Here is a 19,530-nt window from a genome sequence, read left to right on the forward strand (position 1 = left end):
GCTTAGCAATTGTACTGCATATGTGTCCATTCTTTTTGTCATTTTCATCATTCTCCTTTATAGGGAAACCAAATCAATGATGGTCCAGCACGACAGATATGATAAAAGCAACCTAGCACCCAGTGCCTCCCCTCCTTTTGATGTTTAATAGGAGGATTTCTAGGCCCCCACAAATCCCATTCACAACACACTGGAGGTTTGATTACAAGGGTCTCACACAATTTATTTTGAATCACGTTTGTTTCTGGAAAGGGTCTAGTTTAGAGACACTGGTGGTGGCATCTGAGAGTTGTGTTTGAGTGCAAAATTTAATAATAATAATAAATAAATAAATAAATGTGCCAACTCTATATAACATCTCTAGAAAACCTTGATCTCTTAATGATATACTCAATATTATAAATACCTTTGTTGGCTAAACAATCTCTAGGTTCAAGAACCCACTAATCTTAACAACCATCACGTTATCTCTTAAAATCATACGTTCCGCAATAATTATTGATGCATTACTCATATGCCTCCAATCATTTTTATAGTTTTTACACAACATTTCAAGGCAAGATAAAAATTCGCCTTTATACAATAGAGGTGTATGACAATTAAACTTTTTGTGATCCCGAATTCCTTGAACAAAAGAGCGTTTTCTAGAAGTATGGTCAATATTGTCAATGCTCTGACTGAATATATAACACACATTTATAATTTCCATTCTTCTATTTATTAAATACTTGCAAGTAGCGAGGACATCTCTAATAACCAACCATAGGACAGATGCTTTTATTGTCCGTGAGGATTCTCCACCCTAGCTTAAATAAACCTTCTTCATCCTCCTAATTCCTATACCTTCTTTAAATTAGGTCTACATACCTCTTCCCAATCTATCAAAGGAAACTCTTTAGATTCATTAGACCCTAAATTTGACAACCATAAGAAATTTTTGTTGATTCTATTTAGATCCTCGTAATTTCTTTCTATAAGTTTAAAACAATCCATAATATAAAGCAGGAAGCTAGCTAAATTAATCTTTATTAAAACTATTTTACTAGCTCTTGAAAGTAACCGGGGTTACCCCCACATTTCCAAGTCTACCTCCATGTTAAGTGGTAAAAATTCTTCAAATTCTTCTCAAATTTCTGCACTTTTGGGCCCATTTTGTAACTTGCCCTGACCTCTATTGGTCTAAAATTCTAAGGCATATTTGACACGATATAGAGACAAGTTGTAGACAGGTTCCTCATTAATTCTTCAGGCCCTTTTCATCCAAATTGATGAATAATGGACCCACTTTACCTAACCTGCTTGACAACATGGAAACTATTGAGGATTTTTTTCCCCACATTTAGAGAAAAGAGCAAGAAAGGGGAAGAAAAAAATGGCAGAACTAGGACTAGTCTTCCAGATGGAAAAACACTTACCATCTTTGAGCGTTTGTAATGCAACTGGTTTTTTTATTTTTGAGACCAATTAAGCCTAAGGGTGCAATTGGATGGGTTGGTCCTACCTGATTTTTGGGTGGGTTTGAACAATAATTTTTATACTTAGATTAGACTCGGGTTAAGTTTTTTGAGTTAAAACTTCTTTCTGATTGGACCCTATTAAAATTCCTATAATTCAAGTCTAGTCTAAACCGATTATATATATATATATTATAATTTTATAATTGATATTATCGGTTTAAGCTAGACTTGAATTATAGGAATTTTGACAAAATCCAATAAAAAAGAAGTTTTAACTCAAAAAACTTAACCCGAATCTAATTACAAGACTACCAATCCCATCATATATATATATATATATATATATATATATATTGAATTATAAGAATTTTGACAAGGTCCAATCAGAAAGAAGTTTTAACTCAAAAAACTTAACTTGAGTCTAATTACAAGACTACCAACCCCATCATATATATATATATATTAATTTAATAATTGATATTATCTTATATAATAATATTAATTTTATTTATCTTTACTGTTAGTGGGCTTTGGGATGGGGTTGGTAGTCTTGCAAAGGGTGGTAGGTTTTTGCTCTACTTTTTTCTCCTCTTGCTTGCCTTATGGCATTTTTTGTATATTCCATGTATATTTTGTTGCACCATTTTACAAGCGCTCTTAATACATTCTCCTTCTTTACCTATAAAAAAATTTATTAATTTTATTTATCTTTTTAAATCATTAATAAAATATCAAATTATAACTATATCATATGTTTTTTCATTTCTCTATAAGTATATATAATTTATTTGTACTTTTTAATTATTATCTTAAAATTTTACCTTGTTTATTATTTAAAATTTTATATAGATATATTAAAAAAATTATAGAAAACATTGTGATGGATCTAAAAATCATATAATAACCCCGACCAATTAGAATTTAATCCAACCAATTCAAGCTCAACTTGAGCTTAAAAGATTGAAATTGGGTTGGGTTGCATGCTTTGAGTTAGAAGTTAGGTTTGATCGAGCTTGGATTAGCCACCAAACTAGCCAACCCAAGTTGAGACTATGAAGTGAAGCAGAACTGCCATTTTAGGGTGCCTACAGAATTGAAGAAAAATTTGAGAAAAAGGGAAAAAAAAAAAAAAAAAAAAAAGCAGCTGCAGAAACTTCTGAGAAATATTTTGACAAAATCAACACTTCTATCCCTATCGGCTGTCATAACTTGATGTAGATAGGCATTCAAAAGAATCATAACAATAAATTTGATTTAGAAAGCCTCTTATAACAACAAATCAGAGTGGCGCAGCGGAAGCGTGGTGGGCCCATAACCCACAGGTCCCAGGATCGAAACCTGGCTCTGATAAGAGTTGCTTCCTTGCCATCTTTTTCATGCATTTTTTCTTCTTTCCAAAATCCTCTATATAACTTTGGTGCACTCACGTACTCATTGAGTATAGAGCCTATCAAATTTTGATGCCATTTGATGCCAATGTGGGTCTCACCACATGGGCAGGTGACATGGCTGACAGAAAACAGACAATCGGTAAAAGAAATTGATGAGAGCAACCAACAAAAGAATCAGACAGCCCGAATGAACTGGGCCATGTGGCAAGGGATCCAATGTTAGATGACTCTGCAGCCAACTCCTGCTGTATGTATCTTTATACTGTAGACAATTTTGACTGAAAGTATTGAGATGTTCAAGTTCTTGGTTGGAATGATATAAACTAGCTTTATACAATTTTGAATCTTGATTGGCACATCATTAGAGGACTATTATCATAGAATGATGAAGTAGAAGACTCATAGCAAAATGCTTTTGACAAAGCAGACCTCACTGAATTAGGTCTTGGTTTGTTGTTGAGCTCAAACTGGATTCAGCTTTGGCCATTGCAGAAAATTAAGGGCTTTGTTTGTTTGATGAGAAAATGGAACTATGAATAGGACATATTAGGAAATGCTTCAAAACCAAAAACTCCTACAAGACTTATAATAGTTCACTTCGATTTTTCATGAGTTGTCGTTTATTCACAAACCAGAGTTGGTTGTGCATGGAGAAGACTCTCCATGAATTGCCATTTACTCCCAAGCTAATCCCTTTCATATCCATAATCAAATGTGGGAATTGACAGAAAACCCAAAGAGAGAGAGAGAGCAATCCTTTTCTAGCAAAAGCAAAAGGGCATACCATATATAAGATGGAAGTCAAAAAGAGTCTTTCTTTTGTGCATAGAAGACCATGGAGATTAGTAAGAAAGAAACAAAATTTTCCAGGTTCCTACCTCCTACTTACTACATGTAAATACTATTCTAATCAATAAAGATAATCCGATAAAATAGAGCATGTTACTTTGAAATCAGAATATCAATACTAACTTGTGGCAAAACAACCCCATTGTCTCCATAATGGCTTCCTCAATTGTCTTTAGCTAAGAATGAAGGAACCGACAATGTAGAAAACCTGCAACAAAGACTTTCTGTCATTAAAGAAAACTAATATTCCTTGCTGTGTCAGGCTGCTTAGAAAAATTAAGGGGAAATGCTTAAATTTAATAAAAAATTTTAATATGTATCCCTATAAAATAGAAGCCCCCATTCAACTCTGAATAATGCAACCATTTGGCTAACTTGAGACTAGGTTTATCTTCTTTTGGAAATCAAATAACATAACCAAAATTTAAAGTTATTGTTTTCCTCATTTTTTTTCTCAGCAACCAAACAAGGGTTATGACACTTCTACTAAAACCACCAAAAGATTAAAATTTGAGAGAGATAATCAAAGTATAACAAGTGGCATTCATGAAGATAATAATAAAATGATATCAGACAGGGTTGAAGCTCACTTGGGTCAGCGTTGATGAGCATAGCAGTCCCTCCAAAACTACAGGTGCCTCCATTTTTCTTGTGTTTTTGCCAGTAGCTATTGAAAGCATAGGAAGCATGGGCAAGAACAGTATCAGGATAATAGCAGTTCCCATGAGGCTCAATCTCTTCACAATCAGCACCCCCACCCCCACAAGCATAGTCCATTGCCTCCTGCAATGTATCTGCAGGAACACTAGGCTTAGCCACACACCATAGTCCCTGCTTCACGCCTGTCTCCGGTGCTGGTGCACCAGCCTCAAATGGACTACAAGGAGGCAATGAGAAACTATAAGGTGGGCTTGCTGGAATTACAATAGGCGGCATTTCAGGGGCAAAAGGGAATGTCATTGGCGGTGGAGAAGCTGTTCCTTCGAGTGGGGGAAGTGGGGGAAGAGGGTTTTTGGCTACATTTGCAGGAGCAGAGAAACCAATGGAGGAGTAGATTGGGGATGGTGACAGCTCTGGTAATGGGGTTGGTCTCGCTGGGTATGGTTCTACAAACTTGGAATGCATGAATGAGAGCTTCCTGCTCTGGGGTTTGCCTTCCTTTGCGCTTTGAACTATCACATTAACCCTAAGCTTTGAAGTTCCAAGCTTTTTCATTGACTCTGAGTGTGAAGACACCAAACCTGCACTCTCATCTGACAAAGGAGAGAAATTTGTAGGAGGGTTGACAGAGTAAGTTGAGTTTGTAAGCTCAAGAAAGGAGAGCAGAGGTTTGATAACTTTGTCAGCCAAGTCATCTCTATCAAGAACAGAGTCAGGGTTTAAACAGTTGGAAGAAAAAGCGGCTGAGACTTTGATAGCTTTCTCCAAACCCCACCTTGTTAGGGAGTAATAGACGTTCCTCAGAGATGGCAAAACCAACCTCAACTTGTCTTCTTTGTCTTTGTTACAGAGAACGGTGTTCCCCACAACAATGGTGGTGATATTAGTAGAAGGGTAGTGGGCCAAAACATGGGTTCTGATCCAACTTTCAGCCATTAAAACACTCCCGGAGACCTCATTGAGGTCATCCTCACTGACAGAAACTGCTATAGGAACACCGGTGTGAGACATTGCTTGAAGAACCACTGGAGAAGAGTCATAGAGGGTTAAGAGTTCGACAGATTCTGAACTGGAACCTGCAAATAGTGGGATGGAGTTAGCGGAAAGAAGAAAAGCAAGAAGAAACCCATAATGAGATAGAGCAATAGAGTGTTATTAAACAGTTTGGCTTACCAGTGAGAACCAAGAAAGTGAGAAAGAAAATAATAATATGAAAGAGGAACCCCATCTTCAACATGTCTGTTACACAGATAAAACCCTTAAAAACCCAGAGAAGAGAGGAGCCGAGTTTGGACCGATAGCTATCTATCACATTAAACCTAGAGCCTAAACCCCTCTCTCTGCAATAGTGCAATGTCATATAAAAAAGTGGGGTTTTAGAGTGCAGGGGAAGGCACTAGTTTTATTGCCTACAATCCCTGAAACTATCCTTGCTCTAGGATGTACATTTGAACCGAAATTGCCCTTGGACCAAACAAAAAAGGGCTCACCATGGAGGATAACGGTTGTAGAGAAAACATTTTCCCGGTGGGAAAGGACAATTTTCTGGGAATTGGAACTGAATGCCAGATTGGAGTGGGAAGTGTGAACATCTGTGAAGCCCGATACCCAACAGTGTCTTACTCTTAACCCCTTAGAGGGAATGGTCACAATCTCTTCTGTGGAACCGTGGCTCGTCCTTTGGAATCACTCCAAGTAGAATGACCGTTGGGAAAATTAAAACGACGCCGTTTCATCTGGTTCCCAGTTTGAGTTACCCCTCTGCAATTGGATCATTCAAGAACAAAGGAGCACCCATAGTATAATTCTAATGGGCCCTACTCATACAATCTTGTATGCCACCTGACTAAAGGCCAAGGCAACAACTTTTGCATGGGGCATTTGTTAAAATATAAGCATCATTAAAAAAAAAAAAGTAATTATTGAGGGGTTTGCCTATATTATTAAGTTTATTCTATCTATAAGGTAAAACCAATTTGGTCTCCTAGATGTTTTCTCGTCTTATTGCTGATGTCCTAATCTTGTTTATCTACATCTCATCATAAATTTGATTGGATGGGTCGATTTCATTCATCTTCTATGATATTTTGGCTCAATATAACCTTTATGATAAACAACCTTCCGATATCTTACTATCTTACTATCTTCCAACAATTTTTCAATTACTAATTACCAAAGCTTCTCCTCTGATTCATACCTGACAGTCCTCAAACCTAACCCAGCTGCCAAAACCATGCTAAACTATACGCCTGTGGGGGCATTATGAACCATGCTAAACTATACGCCAGTGGACAAGACAAAAAACACCTAAAATTCTGGCAGCTGCGGCACATGAAAGTGGCTCCATGTCATTGCTATTACTATCCATACAGCCATTGAATGTTCGCCCGAAGTCACTGGTGGTTTTTGCCCCGTCATGGTGTATTATCATTTTTTATCATTGCTTTTTCCTCTCTTCGGACTGGATGCAGCTTTAGTCTTTTTCATGAAATTGATACAAGATCAAGTATGTAGCCCCACCACTACTCGTACCTTGATTCACTTCCTTCTTAATGCCACTCTAGATGTTTTTTTTTTTTTTTTTTGGGTAATCTTTTAATGTATCAGTTGCTCTGATATTAATTATGTGTCTATATGAAGAACCCATTCATGTAGCTTGTAGAAGAAAGAGATAGGAAGCTATTAAATTGTGGAGGAGATATAACAAGACGAGGTTGTCTGGAAATGGAAATCATTATAACATAATGATTGAAAATTCTCCTTAATTATTTGTGGAAGTCTAGGTGATGTTTGGTTTTTTAGTTGAATAGAAAATATCGAAATATTTGACTTTTTTCATTCAGTTAAAAGTATGTTGTTAATATTAACCAATTTAACTAAAGTGAACTTATTATCAATAAATTTAGTTTAATTATGTTGGTTGATATCAATGAGTTATTTTTAGTTAAATAGAAAAAGTTAAATATTTTGATTTTTTTTATTTAGTCAAAAAACAAACCACTAGTGTCTTTCTAGTCTTATCAATAAACCAATACATGACTTTTAGAAAATTTTTAAATTTTCACCTTATCCAAATCACAACCCGTGATTCAATAAGACCTGTCACATTTATAAGAATTGAGCTCTATCACCCTGTGTCTTGTTGATGTTAGTATGGGATCTGTCTCTTCTAATAGACAAGCCATATGGATTAGTCTTGATTTAATTATTTGGGGTTCGGACTGATTAGTCTTCCCTAACAAGGAGACAGACAAGGACTGTGTGATTACTGATTAGGCTCATGGGAAGCCAGTGTTTCAACGTCAATGTCCAAGAAGAAACTGAAAAAGGAGTCTTTCTGTGATTTTGAGAAGCATATGTAAATATGCAAGAGAGAAGGAAGGCACATATCCATGGCCCTACATATTCCTGATTGCAATACCAGCAAGCAAAGCCAGATGCTTGGCGTGGGGGATAATCCAATTAGGAGATGAATCTTCATTATGTATCTTAACCTCTCAAACGTCACCAATAAGCTCCACACAGTTAAAAAGTGGTAAGGAAGAGCAAGTCACATAGGATAGTCTAGAAAAATAGTTGATTAATTTGATGGGTTTTGTTAATCAGAATGCTTTTGTCGGTGGAAGAAAAGACTAATAAGGTGACTAAATGTTGGGTTTATTTTGTTTTTCTACTGAGAATCAATCGGTTAAATGGTTGCTATCAGTGTGGAATACAGAAGTCCTAAAGCTTAGTCTTCCTCTACTGTTAGGAACCCAAGTGGGGGGAAAAATCCCATATCATTTGTTTGCCTCAGTCTTCACTAAAAGCACTAACAAACAACAAGACATATGATTCCACCTGTTCAATTCAACCAGCGAATGAAATGATGAGTCGGAGTGAAAATGACCCTTGGAAAGATTTCAATCCATGCACTCTCACATGAGACCATACAAACCAGTTTCAGCTTCCTCTCTGTCATCCATCAAGCGAGAAATGGGAAAAAAATATGGGTAAAGTTGGAGTGGTGCGGGGGAAAGAAAAGGAAAAGGATAGTATTGTCATTGCAAAAGAATGTTGGGAGGAAAGAGAAAGGCGAGAAAAAGAAAAGCGAAAAGCATATGCTCGAGGACGTGTGCTTGTCCGATGGGGCGAATTGGTCGGTGGATCAATGACAAAGCCGATGGAGATAACGTTAACTCTTTTTTTTTTTATAAGTTCTTTTTCAATCGAATTTACAGCTTTAACCTCACCTTGGGTTTCCAAATCTCTGCTTTATTAGATTTGTGTAGGATTATTGTCACCCGTAAAAGACTATTTTTGAACGTACGGGTTCTGTATGCCCTTAAAAATATATATGGAGGCGGGATTTAACGGCACAAAATGGGGAAAATTAACGGGAATGTGTCCCACCGTCACCACCTAGGACAAAAATAATATAAAAGGTGGAGGAGAAAGGAGATGGAAGTGGTTTCTTTAGTCTCACCGTATCATAGTCCATTTATATTTATAAAATTAAAAGAAAAATAAAATGAAGGGAACCCCACGGCAAAGCAGATTCTCACTGCTATTTGGAATTCCCAATTCCCCAGACCATAAGAAGGGTATGGAATACCCCACTACTCTTTTACCAACTTATTAGATTTAAAATTAATAAAATTTTGGAAGAAAGAAAATGCGGCTACTGCTGACATCAGCTAGGCCGGGCATCCAGATCTTGCAGCGGAAAGAAGCTTCTTCTCTCTGTGTCTGAGTCTGAGTGGGAGCAGAGGGAATTGCTTGCAACTTGGGAACACAAAAACCAGAGATGAATTGGGAGGAAGACAACAACTTAAGATTGGCCCATGAAAATTAGTCATGAGACTTGTTTGTTTCTACCTCTTTTTCGTTCTTCTTCTATCATTCTCACTTCATACTGCTGCTACTGCTCTTAGCCAAAGAAGAATTCTGCATCAGCCCTTATTTCCAGACAGTTCGCCGCCCCCTGGTGCAGATTCTCCGCCGCCTCCACCGCCTGACAGTCAGGTTTTTCCTAATCCCGACCAGCCATTCTTCCCGGAGGTTCCCACCGGACCCACTACCGATGCCAGCCAGCCTCCCCCTGCGACTACCAATGGCACAGCCCCAATTCCCACCGCAACTCAACCCACCAAGCCTACTAAGAAAGTGGCCATTGCGATATCGGTTGGGATCGTCACACTTGGGATGTTATCGGCGCTGGCTTTCTTCTTGTATCGCCACCGAGTGAAGCATCCTGGCGAGTCACAGAAGCTTGTCGGTGGGGGTTTGCAGAGTTCTCAGGAGGAATCGAGAGTGCCGCCGTCGAGTTTTCTGTACATTGGGACGGTGGAGCCGTCGAGAAGATCGGGCAATGAGGCGAATGGTGCCAATGGAACAAATGGATCGCCTTATCATAAGCTGAATTCGATCAAAAGATCGGATCGGTATCGGCCTAGTCCAGAGCTGCAGCCACTGCCACCACTGAACAACCCTCCGGTCAGAAATAATTCACCTCAGGCTATGTCGTGGTCGGATGAGGAGGGTCATGAGACAGTCTTCTACACGCCGCAAGCCTCCTCCATCGGCAATGACGAAGGCTTTTACACTCCGGTTTCACGACAAAATAGTAATTCGATCAACAGCAGCTCTGCAACTCCTGCGAAAACTGAATCTCATGGTACCAGTCCTGTTCCTCATTCTAAGAGGACCTCTCCCAAATCGCGGCGTTCAGCTTCGTCGCCGGAGACTAAGCATGCTATCATACCATCAATAAAGCAGCAACCTCCTCCTCCTCCTCCTCCTCCTCCGCCACCTCCGTCACGGCCACCGCAACAGCTCACTGCTCAATCCAGTCAACTAGCAATTGCACACACCCCTAAAAGGCCAAAGTTTTCGACACCTCCACCCCCACCGAATGTGGCGCGACTTCAGGCATTGACCAACCGATTCACAGAGACATCCACAATCCCAGCTCCGCCTCCTCCTCCACCACTAACAACACCCAGGAAATCGGGGAGTTCGGAATCAAGTGTCCCCCTGATTCCATCTGAAGTATTGACAACTCCACAATCTCGAATTCTTAAAACAAACTCCACTCCTGGGAATGAGATAAAACCCCTTGAAAATGGCAGTGGAGGCGCAAGTTCTTCTGGGAGGCTTGATGCTGATGATGTGGATGGAGCGAAACCCAAGCTTAAGCCTCTGCACTGGGACAAGGTACGGGCAACTTCGGATAGAGCCACAGTGTGGGACCAACTGAAATCGAGCTCCTTTCAGTAAGTAAACCATTAATAGTTGGAAGATGCTAACAAACATTGATATACAGACTCTGATCTTGGGTATAACTCACTTGTTTTTTCAGATTAAATGAGGACATGATGGAGACTCTCTTTGGCTGCAATTCCGCGGTTTCCATTCCCAAAGAAGCAACTAGAAAATCAGTTCTCCCCCCTGTTGAGCAGGAGAACAGAGTGTTGGATCCAAAGAAGTCACAGAACATAGCTATTTTGTTAAGGGCATTGAATGTGACACGAGATGAGGTTTCCGAAGCTCTTTTGGATGGTATGTATCCTAAACCTTGTGTCAAACATGGAAAAACTCCAGCTTCTTTATCTGAGGTTCAATATCCTTTTCATTCTTCATACTCATCGATGATAAGAAGTAGGATGATTCTTGTAGCTTAAGTCATGGTTTGCTTGCATTGCAGCACCTGGTTGCCCACCAAAACAGTAGCAAAATTAATCTATATTATGAACACAAACAAGAAGCAAGTCCTGACCATAAAAATCATATCGGTATTACATGTCAAAATTGGAAATATAAGAAAAAAAAGGTAAGGGGTCATTCTCAAGAACACGCTGGTTTTCAAAAGGAAAATAAGAAGACTGCTAGAACTGTTGTCCAAAGACCCTTTAGATCAGATGATAGAAGATAGTTCTTAGCAGAAAATATAATAGATACACTTAATGCCAAATTACTAAACATCTATAGCATTACGAGATTAAGTTTCTACTGCTAATTCTTCATCAGTAAGATCCATCTTCATCAGAATCAAACTACAACTTAGTTTTTTGTACTCTCTTATTCCTATCTTGTGAGTCGAGTTTTTCATTAAGACCCAAAAGCCTCTGGAACAAGGTTCCATGTGAAATATTTGCGTTGTAACTATTGAACTTCAATCAATAATTTTACTTCTCAAAGCACTCTATAAGCTTTTGATATCATAATATTATATTCTGGAGCATTATTTTGCTTCTGCTCCAATTGAAAACACCCTGTCTTAATCCTTTGTTTCTCCATAAAAAATCCTTGGCCAAATAAGTGCATTTCTTTTTATTTTTCTTTTCTTGCTAATTGTTTCAATCCCTTTGTACATGTTGAATGATTTGTTTTGGTGGTGGTCCAAAGTATTGCACCAAAGTTCTAATGTCTTGGTGCTTGGCACCACTAAGCATGCCTAAGCTACCATATCATTTCATTCACTTGCCTGGATTCTATGGTCGCCACTACGCAGCTGGCTTCATCATCATCTAGGTTACATTCAGCTACATTAGCATCCTATTTCTGAGAGTGACATAGATTTGGCCCATCTGAGATAACTTTCTCCTTTACCAGCACCAGCAGATTCTGTTTCATACAAGGCTTACACCATTACGCTGATGCTAATGTCATAAATGGCACAGCAAAATGATAACAAGGTCTGAATGACCCCAAGCACTCATGAGACTGGAGTTAAAAGTGTGTATGTTCCAAAAGTCACAGGTCCTGTCCCTCTCTATCCATCTTTCAACCATATCACCCATGGGGTTATCCTTTCTAATCCCTCCCAATGAGTTGAGCTAACTAACAATCAAAATCGATACGGTGTTTATTTTAAGCAAACCAATCTATTCTGCTTGTCTCCACATTCTGCAGACTTCCTTTTTCTGAGTCAAATGCAAAGTTACACACACACACAGAGCTTAACATTAGGAAGTTACACATAGAGCACAAGTAATAACCTGGGAGAGAATAGCCTAACGCTATATATGTTCCTTTGTTATAGATACGATATGAGCATGTTACAAATGACAAAAAGAAAAGAATGAATTAAAACAGATTGTATGTCCATTAATGTTCATTTAATGCTTGCTTTGCAAATAATTGTTTGTGGGGATCGTAAGTGCAATATTTTTGTCTGTGGCAGGTAACCCAGAAAGCTTGGGTGCTGAGCTTTTGGAAACTTTAGTAAAGATGGCTCCCACCAAGGAGGAAGAAATAAAACTTCGAGACTACAGTGGTGACATCTCGAAACTAGGAACTGCGGAACGATTTCTCAAAGCAGTACTCGATATCCCATATGCATTCAAAAGAGTTGAAGCCATGCTATACAGAGCCAATTTTGATACAGAAGTAAAATACCTGAGGAAGTCCTTTCAAACCCTAGAGGTATTGTCAACAATAATTTCTAGCCCAATTGAATCTGTTGAAATTCTATGCTAAACAAGATTCAGTGCCTCATTTTATCTTGATCTCCAGCAATCCCATGAACTCACTTCTAAACTCTACATATTTTATGTTCAAATATTAAACCTGGAATAGTGTATATTAGAAATGGCTAGATCAAGTGTCTATACTTGTTCCTTAAGAGAACTATTCATGAGACCTCATTATCTTCCAAATTTGTCAGGCAGCAAGTGAGGAATTGAAGAACAGCCGCCTGTTCCTTAAACTCCTTGAAGCTGTTCTCAGGACAGGAAATCGAATGAATGTTGGCACCAACAGGGGTGATGCTAGAGCTTTTAAACTCGACACACTCTTGAAATTAGTAGACATAAAGGGAACAGATGGTAAGACAACGTTGCTCCACTTTGTGGTGCAAGAGATTATCAGGTCTGAAGATGGAGGTTCTGATCCTACCAATGAGAATCTTCAAACCAAGTCACAAACTAAAATGGAGGATGACTTCAAGAAGCAAGGATTGCAGGTTGTGGCTGGGCTGAGCCGGGACCTCGGCAATGTGAAAAAAGCAGCAGGAATGGACTCAGATGTCTTAAGCAGCTATGTGTCTAAACTTGAAGTAGGCCTTGAAAAAGTGAAATTGGTTTTGCAATATCAGAATCCAAATGTCACGGGGAAATTCTTCGACTCAATGAAGCTGTTTCTTAAAGAGGCTGAAGAAGAAATCATCAAGATTAAGACCGATGAAAGAAAGGCACTATTGCTTGTGAAAGAGGCCACAGAATATTTTCATGGTGATGCAGCAAAGGAAGAAGCCCATCCTTTCAGAATCTTCATGATCGTAAGAGATTTTCTCTCCATATTGGATCAAGTGTGCAAGGAAGTGGGAAGGATGCAGGACAGAACAATGGTGGGTTCTGCTAGATCCTTCCGGATATCTGCAACTGCTTCACTGCCAGTTCTCAGCAGGTACAATGTGAGACAAGATACAAGTTCAGACGAGGAAAGCTCATCTCCATGAAAATATGCCAAGACTCTCAATTACCAGATACTCCCAAGTCTTCCTTTACAGATTCATTTTCAATTGAAGCAACATGACAAGGCCCATGTCAAATGAGTAGGATGGTCTCAATATGAACCCAGTCGCTCATTACCAAAAAAACTCCTACTCCACACAGAGAGAGATATCAGAGGCCAACATTGTAGCAATGTAAGAGGACAGCAGAGGCATAGAGTCCACGGCTTGGAATAAGAATAAGACACCCAGAATGGTTCTACTCATTCAAAAGAAAACAACACTGAGGGTTTCCAACATTCAACACCTACAATGAATATTCAACACAGGTTGCTATAGTTAAGATAGTCTTCTTAATTTCAATCAGATCCCCACACATATTTTTAGATGTCATCTATATTGCTTCAGTCTGCATTTGATTGATAGTTATTACTAATAATTAGCACTTGCAGCATTTTTTTTAGTGCCATTAGGAACCAGTACTGTTTTGAGTGTATTAATCCAACAAATGTTATGTTCTTGCTTATGAAGCCATGGAGAAATAAAAGTACATGTTCCCAGCTCCAGCTCAATCACCCCATTGTTATGAGCATCAAATGCCTATAATCAAAATGGTTTCCTAAGATGTACCTAACACTACCAGGAGAATTATACAATCTGGAAATTCTACTTTCAAATGGATTTTCCTTGGAGAATACAAGTAACCAAACTAAGTCTGAAAAGGTAAAAAATGCAGATGAAATAGAAATTGTAGACATACCAAGAGAGACTCAAAAAAAGGGATCCTTTCTGATTCTTACAGTTTTGCGGAGCCATGGGGAAGAAGGTGAATAATTAAAAGATTCCCTATTGAATATGGGGCACATATCTGGGAAGCAGGAGGGGGGGATGGCCAGCACTTCAAAACCACTACGTTTCCTCTCTCTGGAAGTTTTTCAGTGCAGAACCCACAAGGGTTAGAGGCAAGTTAACTTTTTATACTGATAGTTTTTATGTAAAATCCTAAACTAAGGTAGTTTCAGAATCATTTTATGTAGTAGAAATATTCTTGGTAGAAATGGTTTTGAATTTTTTTTTAAAAAAAAGACTACTGTCTACTGCAAAAAGCAAACCAAAGCTCCACCAATGTGGGGTTAGTAAATAAAATAAAACTTTCAAGGTGATGGTGGAGGACCATATATTTAGGGGGTCTGCTTCATAAGCAGACCAATCTCCCATCCACCAAAAGCAGATTTTTTTTGGCAATTTTTGGAGAAGCACATTTCCCAAAAGGCCCATTAAAAAATCATTTTCACGAGATTTTTTAGGCAAATGGAAACAGAAAAAAAGAAAAGGTAGGGTGAAAATGGTTTAGCATCCATAGCATTATTTGGGAAGTTCCCTGGGACTTGCAAAATCAAAGATATGGAAATGGAATTGATCCTCTGCTTCATAATTTCAAATTGAGATACAAAAGGAACACCCACCACGGCCTCTTGGTGGGATTCTCTCTACAAATGGGTAACTGCACATTTACAACTCTTTGTCATCAAAACCCAGCAATTGCTGTTTAAAACAATGGTGCTTTCCCAATGCCCTTTGCTCTCAAGATTTTTCTCACTAGTATTCTCCACTTCATCTCATCTTTCTTGCTCTGTTTCTTGATTCTGTCCTTAAAATTCCTGAAAAATGGTAGAATTTTCGTAAGTGGAAAGTTAAGTAGCATTATTCTGATGGAAAGTAAAAGAACAGCATGCTGTCTACCAATATGGACAACATAGAGATAATTGGCATATGGAATCCACCAATGGGGAACCTTACGAATTCAAGTGACACATGACGAGAAAACAAGAGAGCTAAAGGTAAAGAGATTCACCTGCATAAAGGAACCCTGCATATATCTGAATCGGCACAGAGACGGGAGTGTAATTCCAAGAGCTGCCACATTCTCTTGCAATGTGTGCAACCACCAGGAGCTCTGAGTTTGCAACCAGCAAAGTGTCTGACGAGCAATTCCAGTCCTTTACAGGCTTCATATTTACACGGTGCCTGGTCTTCTTTCAAAATCTTGTCATATGGACCAATTGTCCGGCAACCATCTCTACATATATGAACAAGGGCCTCCATTGCTTCATATAGTTGTAAATAGATCTTCTTCTCGTTTAATCTTCTGACCCTCTGCTTTTGCCTCTGCAAGTGGCGTGAAAGAGTTACACCAGATAATTATGCAAATTGGGGTTGGGCTTTTAAAATGAATTGCTGGATACAGTCTCAGAAACTTACTGTATCTGCTTCAGTGACTGACTCAAGAATTTCTTTTTCTAGGATTGGATGGCTCTTTTTCATTGCTTTCCACCCTTCATTATTAGCAACAGCCTTAAAGTTCTTCAGGATCATGCGGTGACAGATGAGGGTAAGGCGAGGAGCATCACATAATAATGCAAGCTGAAAAACATCTATTACATTGTCTATGGTTAGCAAACCATGCTCTAGGTGGTGCTCACACACTCGCTTCAAATGGGGAATCACAAACACGTGCGATAAAACCAACAGAGGAACTGCAAATTCGTCCATATCTTCTTGCTCATAGCTGCATGGATAAGCACCGATTCATTAGTACAGAGCAGGTATATCATTGTGGCATTAACAACAGTTTCTTCTTATGATTTTATGTTCTTCCAGGGATGTAGAAAATGCTGCATCCATGGGAGATTGATCAATCCACTCGCTAAGAAACTAATAGGATGAATCTCCATAACCCTCGCAAAGTGGCAAGTTAAATCTATTTCCAATAATTAAATTTGGGAACAATTTTTTTTATGTTTCAAAATGAGCACAAACAAAGAGAGAGTATTTACCAGGATGAATACAAGAATCTAATGAAAACCCGAACAGCATCATGTGGAACACCACGAATGGAGATCGATTGCCAGCGGCCACGGCCTCTCGTTTGCTTTAACATGCCTTTCATCACTGGAGAGGACATTCCCTGTTGGCAAACATCCAGTGAGTAAAGAATATAATCTATTTGTAAACATACTGTGCCTACATGCCCAATCAATCAAATTTCCCCATATCTGGCATTTTAATGTTTAATAACATGAATAAGACAGTACAATGGCACATGACATGATTCTTCTATGTTTTCTTCTATCCTCAGCTAAAATTGTGCTACTATCGTATTTTTTACTTAGTGAGGAATGCCATTAGTCAGGGAGAAAAGCTTTTACTTCATATAACTGAGATGTAATGGAGGAACTTACAAGAATGCTAGCATGTGCATAGAGGATGCCACCATTATCAGTATTAATAGTGACATCTGCTCCGCAAGCTTCATCGAAGAGGCGATCCCACAAATCCCTTACTGCTGCATTGACACAGCTGCATCTTCCATCCTTCACCAGCCCCTTTTGGCGATAACTGGTTGTTGCAGGACCTGGTAATGGAGGTGCCACTGGGGGAACTCCATTGGCAAGCAGAGGAGATCCCTCTGAGATGCTGTCCGCCTTTCCCATCAGTTTCTAGGTCCTCTTCTGCAGAGTTAATACAAAAATCAAAATCAGCACCTTTTTACATCCACAACATGGATATAGAAGCTTTTAAATTTCTTAGATCTTAAATTCAAAGAAAAAGATTTGGATGGAACCCTTCTTTTTCCCTTTTTTATATCTCTTAAATAATGCTAAATTTTCATCAGTTCCTCTCTGATCCCATCTAGTTAGTGTTCATTGTATGATGACAAATGGGTGGAAATGGATGTGAAGAAATGCATGAAATCAGAAGAATTCAGTTTCTAGCTTAGATCAGGGGCAATTAAAAAATGAAAAAGAAAGAATATGAATCATGTAAACTAGAAAAGATCCCTTTGGTTTTTTTGTTTCCAACTTGATCAACAACTCAAAATGGTCTTTTTCTTCAAAACCCAGTTACTGGAAGGAAGGTATCCATGAGAAATCATGGTGCTTAAATCCAAGAAACCCTAGAAATGCCTTTCACATTCTCGCACCTAAACAACCTCGAAGGGAGAAAAAAAAAAGTTTGGTCTCATGCAATAAGTACACATCATAAACCTATCATCTTCAGACCGAAAGAATTGCTCCAATTTTAACTTTCCCATGATGATCTTACTAGATCAGACAGTGCATTAGATCACCCAAATGCAAAAAGTCAGATCAAGGGAGACCCAAGTGCTAATAGCTTCGACAGTGAAAGGTACTTGTCAGTTGTTAAAAAATTCACCAATGCAACTCTGGTAGAAGATATATCCTTTGATTAGCACTTCTACATATCCGAAACCAAATCCCAACAAATAAAACTTAGAATCAAAATCTTCATAATTCAATTCCTGTTCATTTATTACATTCTATTAAGTATCTGAAATTCCACACCGACAACATTTCAAAGAGCCGATATTTGAAAATTACGGCGACGCCCTCTTCCTATAATCTCAGCAGGGTTCGGCAACAATCAAGATCAAATGCAAATTAAGAACAGAAACGAAGAACAAAGACACACCTTTCCGAAGCAAAGATGAACAGAAACCCGAAATGAGAACCCGGATTCGAGCGAGACCCACTTAACTTCCTCGATCAAACACAAGAAAGAAAGAAACAGGGAAGACTAACAGAAAATAGAGTCGAGAATTGAGACTTGAGAAAGGATGAGATTGTTGAGCAAGATGAAGAAGAATAAGAACTTTAAAACAACCCCAACTCTTCTGTCCTTATCACAAGATGGGACTAGCGATAGAAGAAATGAAGAACGTGCGGCTATAAGCTTTAAAAAAATATAGATACGAAAATATCGGCATGCAAATGTGTTCACGCGCTTTCCCGCGTACGCATGAGTCGTCCAACTGCCGTTCAGTTGAAGGAGGACCGTCCATGGATTGGGCAGTGAACAGACTCATAATTTATCTTCTCTCCTCTTTACGATTCCCAACAAAAATGGAAACCCATATCCAGCTGTATTTTTTCTGGCTACCATTTCATGTGTTTTTTTTAGTTGGCAAAGCGTGGCAACAGGTAGCCGCCAGCCAGTGAATAGCCAGTCAATTTAACCAACCAGTCCATGGAGAGGGAGAAATAATCAGTAAGTACTCTACTACTCTTAAAATGATTTGTTATTTTGATTTTTAGAAAACCATTCGTGATCTCCGCACCGGATTCAGCTTCTACCTGTCCACGCCAGACACAGACATGACATTAACGGAGCCTGAAATCCTAAGAAAAGATGGTTCGAAACTAGTCAATTTCCCTTTTGGCTTCTCGTGGGGAGTGGAGAATTCGAGATTACCTTTTCTAACTTGCCCATGAGTATTTTTATTAGGAAAGAGAAAACAAATTTGATCATCTGACGTGTATCCGATGTGGCGAATTCATCGTCAACACGCGGCGATAAGGAGAAACGTTTGAGCATCGTGGCAAGCTTCAAGATAAGGAGAGACGGCAATAGGTTAGTGTATGAAGGCAGTTTAGCATCATTGCGGCCTGATTAAGAGAACGCTGGGACCCCCGACTGCCCATTTAAAAAAGGATTATTTGAAGAATAAATACAAAAATATAACCTTTTCTGGGTCCAGTACTCTTTCCTGCGCATTTACACCGTTGGCGGAGTCAGAAATGGGGTCTATGTAGGGGGCCACAAATAGAAGAATTATTCCAAGGGACAAGAATAGGGGGTATTAGTATATTTAATCTAATGAAAAGCTTGCTTTTAATAAGGTGAAAAAATTAGGGATTATTCCCACTAGTTGATTTGA

At 38.8% G+C, this 19,530-nt stretch overlaps 3 protein-coding genes and 1 non-coding gene across 5 annotated transcripts; 2 read left to right on the forward strand and 2 right to left on the reverse strand.

Annotated features, from left to right (window-relative positions):
• Positions 1-2,735: 2,735 nt before the first annotated feature.
• Positions 2,736-2,807, forward strand: TRNAM-CAU. Its single transcript has one exon. It is a non-coding gene; the product is annotated as a tRNA-Met (tRNA).
• A 798-nt stretch (positions 2,808-3,605) lies between these two features.
• On the reverse strand, positions 3,606-5,954 carry LOC117917575 (glucan endo-1,3-beta-glucosidase 1). The gene is made up of 3 exons (XM_034833892.1): positions 5,531-5,954; positions 4,288-5,433; positions 3,606-3,905 (listed from the first exon to the last, which is right to left on the reverse strand). The coding sequence occupies exons 1-3, from the start codon at positions 5,715-5,717 to the stop codon at positions 3,874-3,876; spliced, it is 1,365 nt and encodes a 454-aa protein (XP_034689783.1). The 5' UTR covers positions 5,718-5,954; the 3' UTR covers positions 3,606-3,873.
• A 2,997-nt stretch (positions 5,955-8,951) lies between these two features.
• LOC117917937 (formin-like protein 6) lies at positions 8,952-14,362 on the forward strand. Its single transcript, XM_034834414.1, has 4 exons — positions 8,952-10,611; positions 10,698-10,897; positions 12,522-12,763; positions 13,005-14,362. The coding sequence occupies exons 1-4, from the start codon at positions 9,194-9,196 to the stop codon at positions 13,794-13,796; spliced, it is 2,652 nt and encodes an 883-aa protein (XP_034690305.1). The 5' UTR covers positions 8,952-9,193; the 3' UTR covers positions 13,797-14,362.
• An 821-nt stretch (positions 14,363-15,183) lies between these two features.
• Positions 15,184-18,615, reverse strand: LOC117917938 (BTB/POZ and TAZ domain-containing protein 4). Of its 2 annotated transcripts, XM_034834416.1 has the most exons (7): positions 18,285-18,615; positions 18,009-18,058; positions 17,033-17,302; positions 16,628-16,758; positions 16,053-16,359; positions 15,646-15,959; positions 15,184-15,451 (listed from the first exon to the last, which is right to left on the reverse strand). In XM_034834416.1, exons 3-7 carry the CDS (start codon positions 17,282-17,284, stop codon positions 15,340-15,342), a joined length of 1,116 nt encoding a protein of 371 aa, XP_034690307.1. In that variant the 5' UTR covers positions 17,285-17,302; positions 18,009-18,058; positions 18,285-18,615; the 3' UTR covers positions 15,184-15,339. The 2 variants fall into 2 exon arrangements, with proteins under 2 accessions (XP_034690307.1, XP_034690306.1); XM_034834415.1 differs by lacking the exon at positions 18,009-18,058 and having other exon boundaries at positions 18,285-18,611.
• Between the last annotated feature and the right edge of the window lie 915 nt (positions 18,616-19,530).

The sequence above is a fragment of the Vitis riparia genome, chromosome 7, assembly GCF_004353265.1.
Source record: "Vitis riparia cultivar Riparia Gloire de Montpellier isolate 1030 chromosome 7, EGFV_Vit.rip_1.0, whole genome shotgun sequence".
Lineage (NCBI taxonomy): Eukaryota > Viridiplantae > Streptophyta > Magnoliopsida > Vitales > Vitaceae > Vitis > Vitis riparia.

Excerpts from the sequence above, each read along its gene's own strand:
- LOC117917575 (XM_034833892.1), bottom strand. The coding sequence starts at position 5,717 with ATGACATTGCACTATTGCAGAGAGAGGGGTTTAGGCTCTAGGTTTAAT. Across the intron at positions 5,434-5,530 it reads CACTTTCTTGGTTCTCACTG|GTTCCAGTTCAGAATCTGTC; the intron begins GTAAGCCAAACT and ends CACTATTTGCAG. Across the intron at positions 3,906-4,287 it reads GCTCATCAACGCTGACCCAA|GTTTTCTACATTGTCGGTTC; the intron begins GTGAGCTTCAAC and ends TCTTTGTTGCAG.
- LOC117917937 (XM_034834414.1), top strand. The coding sequence starts at position 9,194 with ATGAGACTTGTTTGTTTCTACCTCTTTTTCGTTCTTCTTCTATCATTC. Across the intron at positions 10,612-10,697 it reads CTGAAATCGAGCTCCTTTCA|ATTAAATGAGGACATGATGG; the intron begins GTAAGTAAACCA and ends TTGTTTTTTCAG. Across the intron at positions 10,898-12,521 it reads TTCCGAAGCTCTTTTGGATG|GTAACCCAGAAAGCTTGGGT; the intron begins GTATGTATCCTA and ends TGTCTGTGGCAG.
- LOC117917938 (XM_034834416.1), bottom strand. The coding sequence starts at position 17,284 with ATGGGAAAGGCGGACAGCATCTCAGAGGGATCTCCTCTGCTTGCCAAT. Across the intron at positions 15,960-16,052 it reads CAGTCACTGAAGCAGATACA|AGGCAAAAGCAGAGGGTCAG; the intron begins GTAAGTTTCTGA and ends CGCCACTTGCAG. Across the intron at positions 15,452-15,645 it reads TGCAGGGTTCCTTTATGCAG|GAATTTTAAGGACAGAATCA; the intron begins GTGAATCTCTTT and ends ACCATTTTTCAG.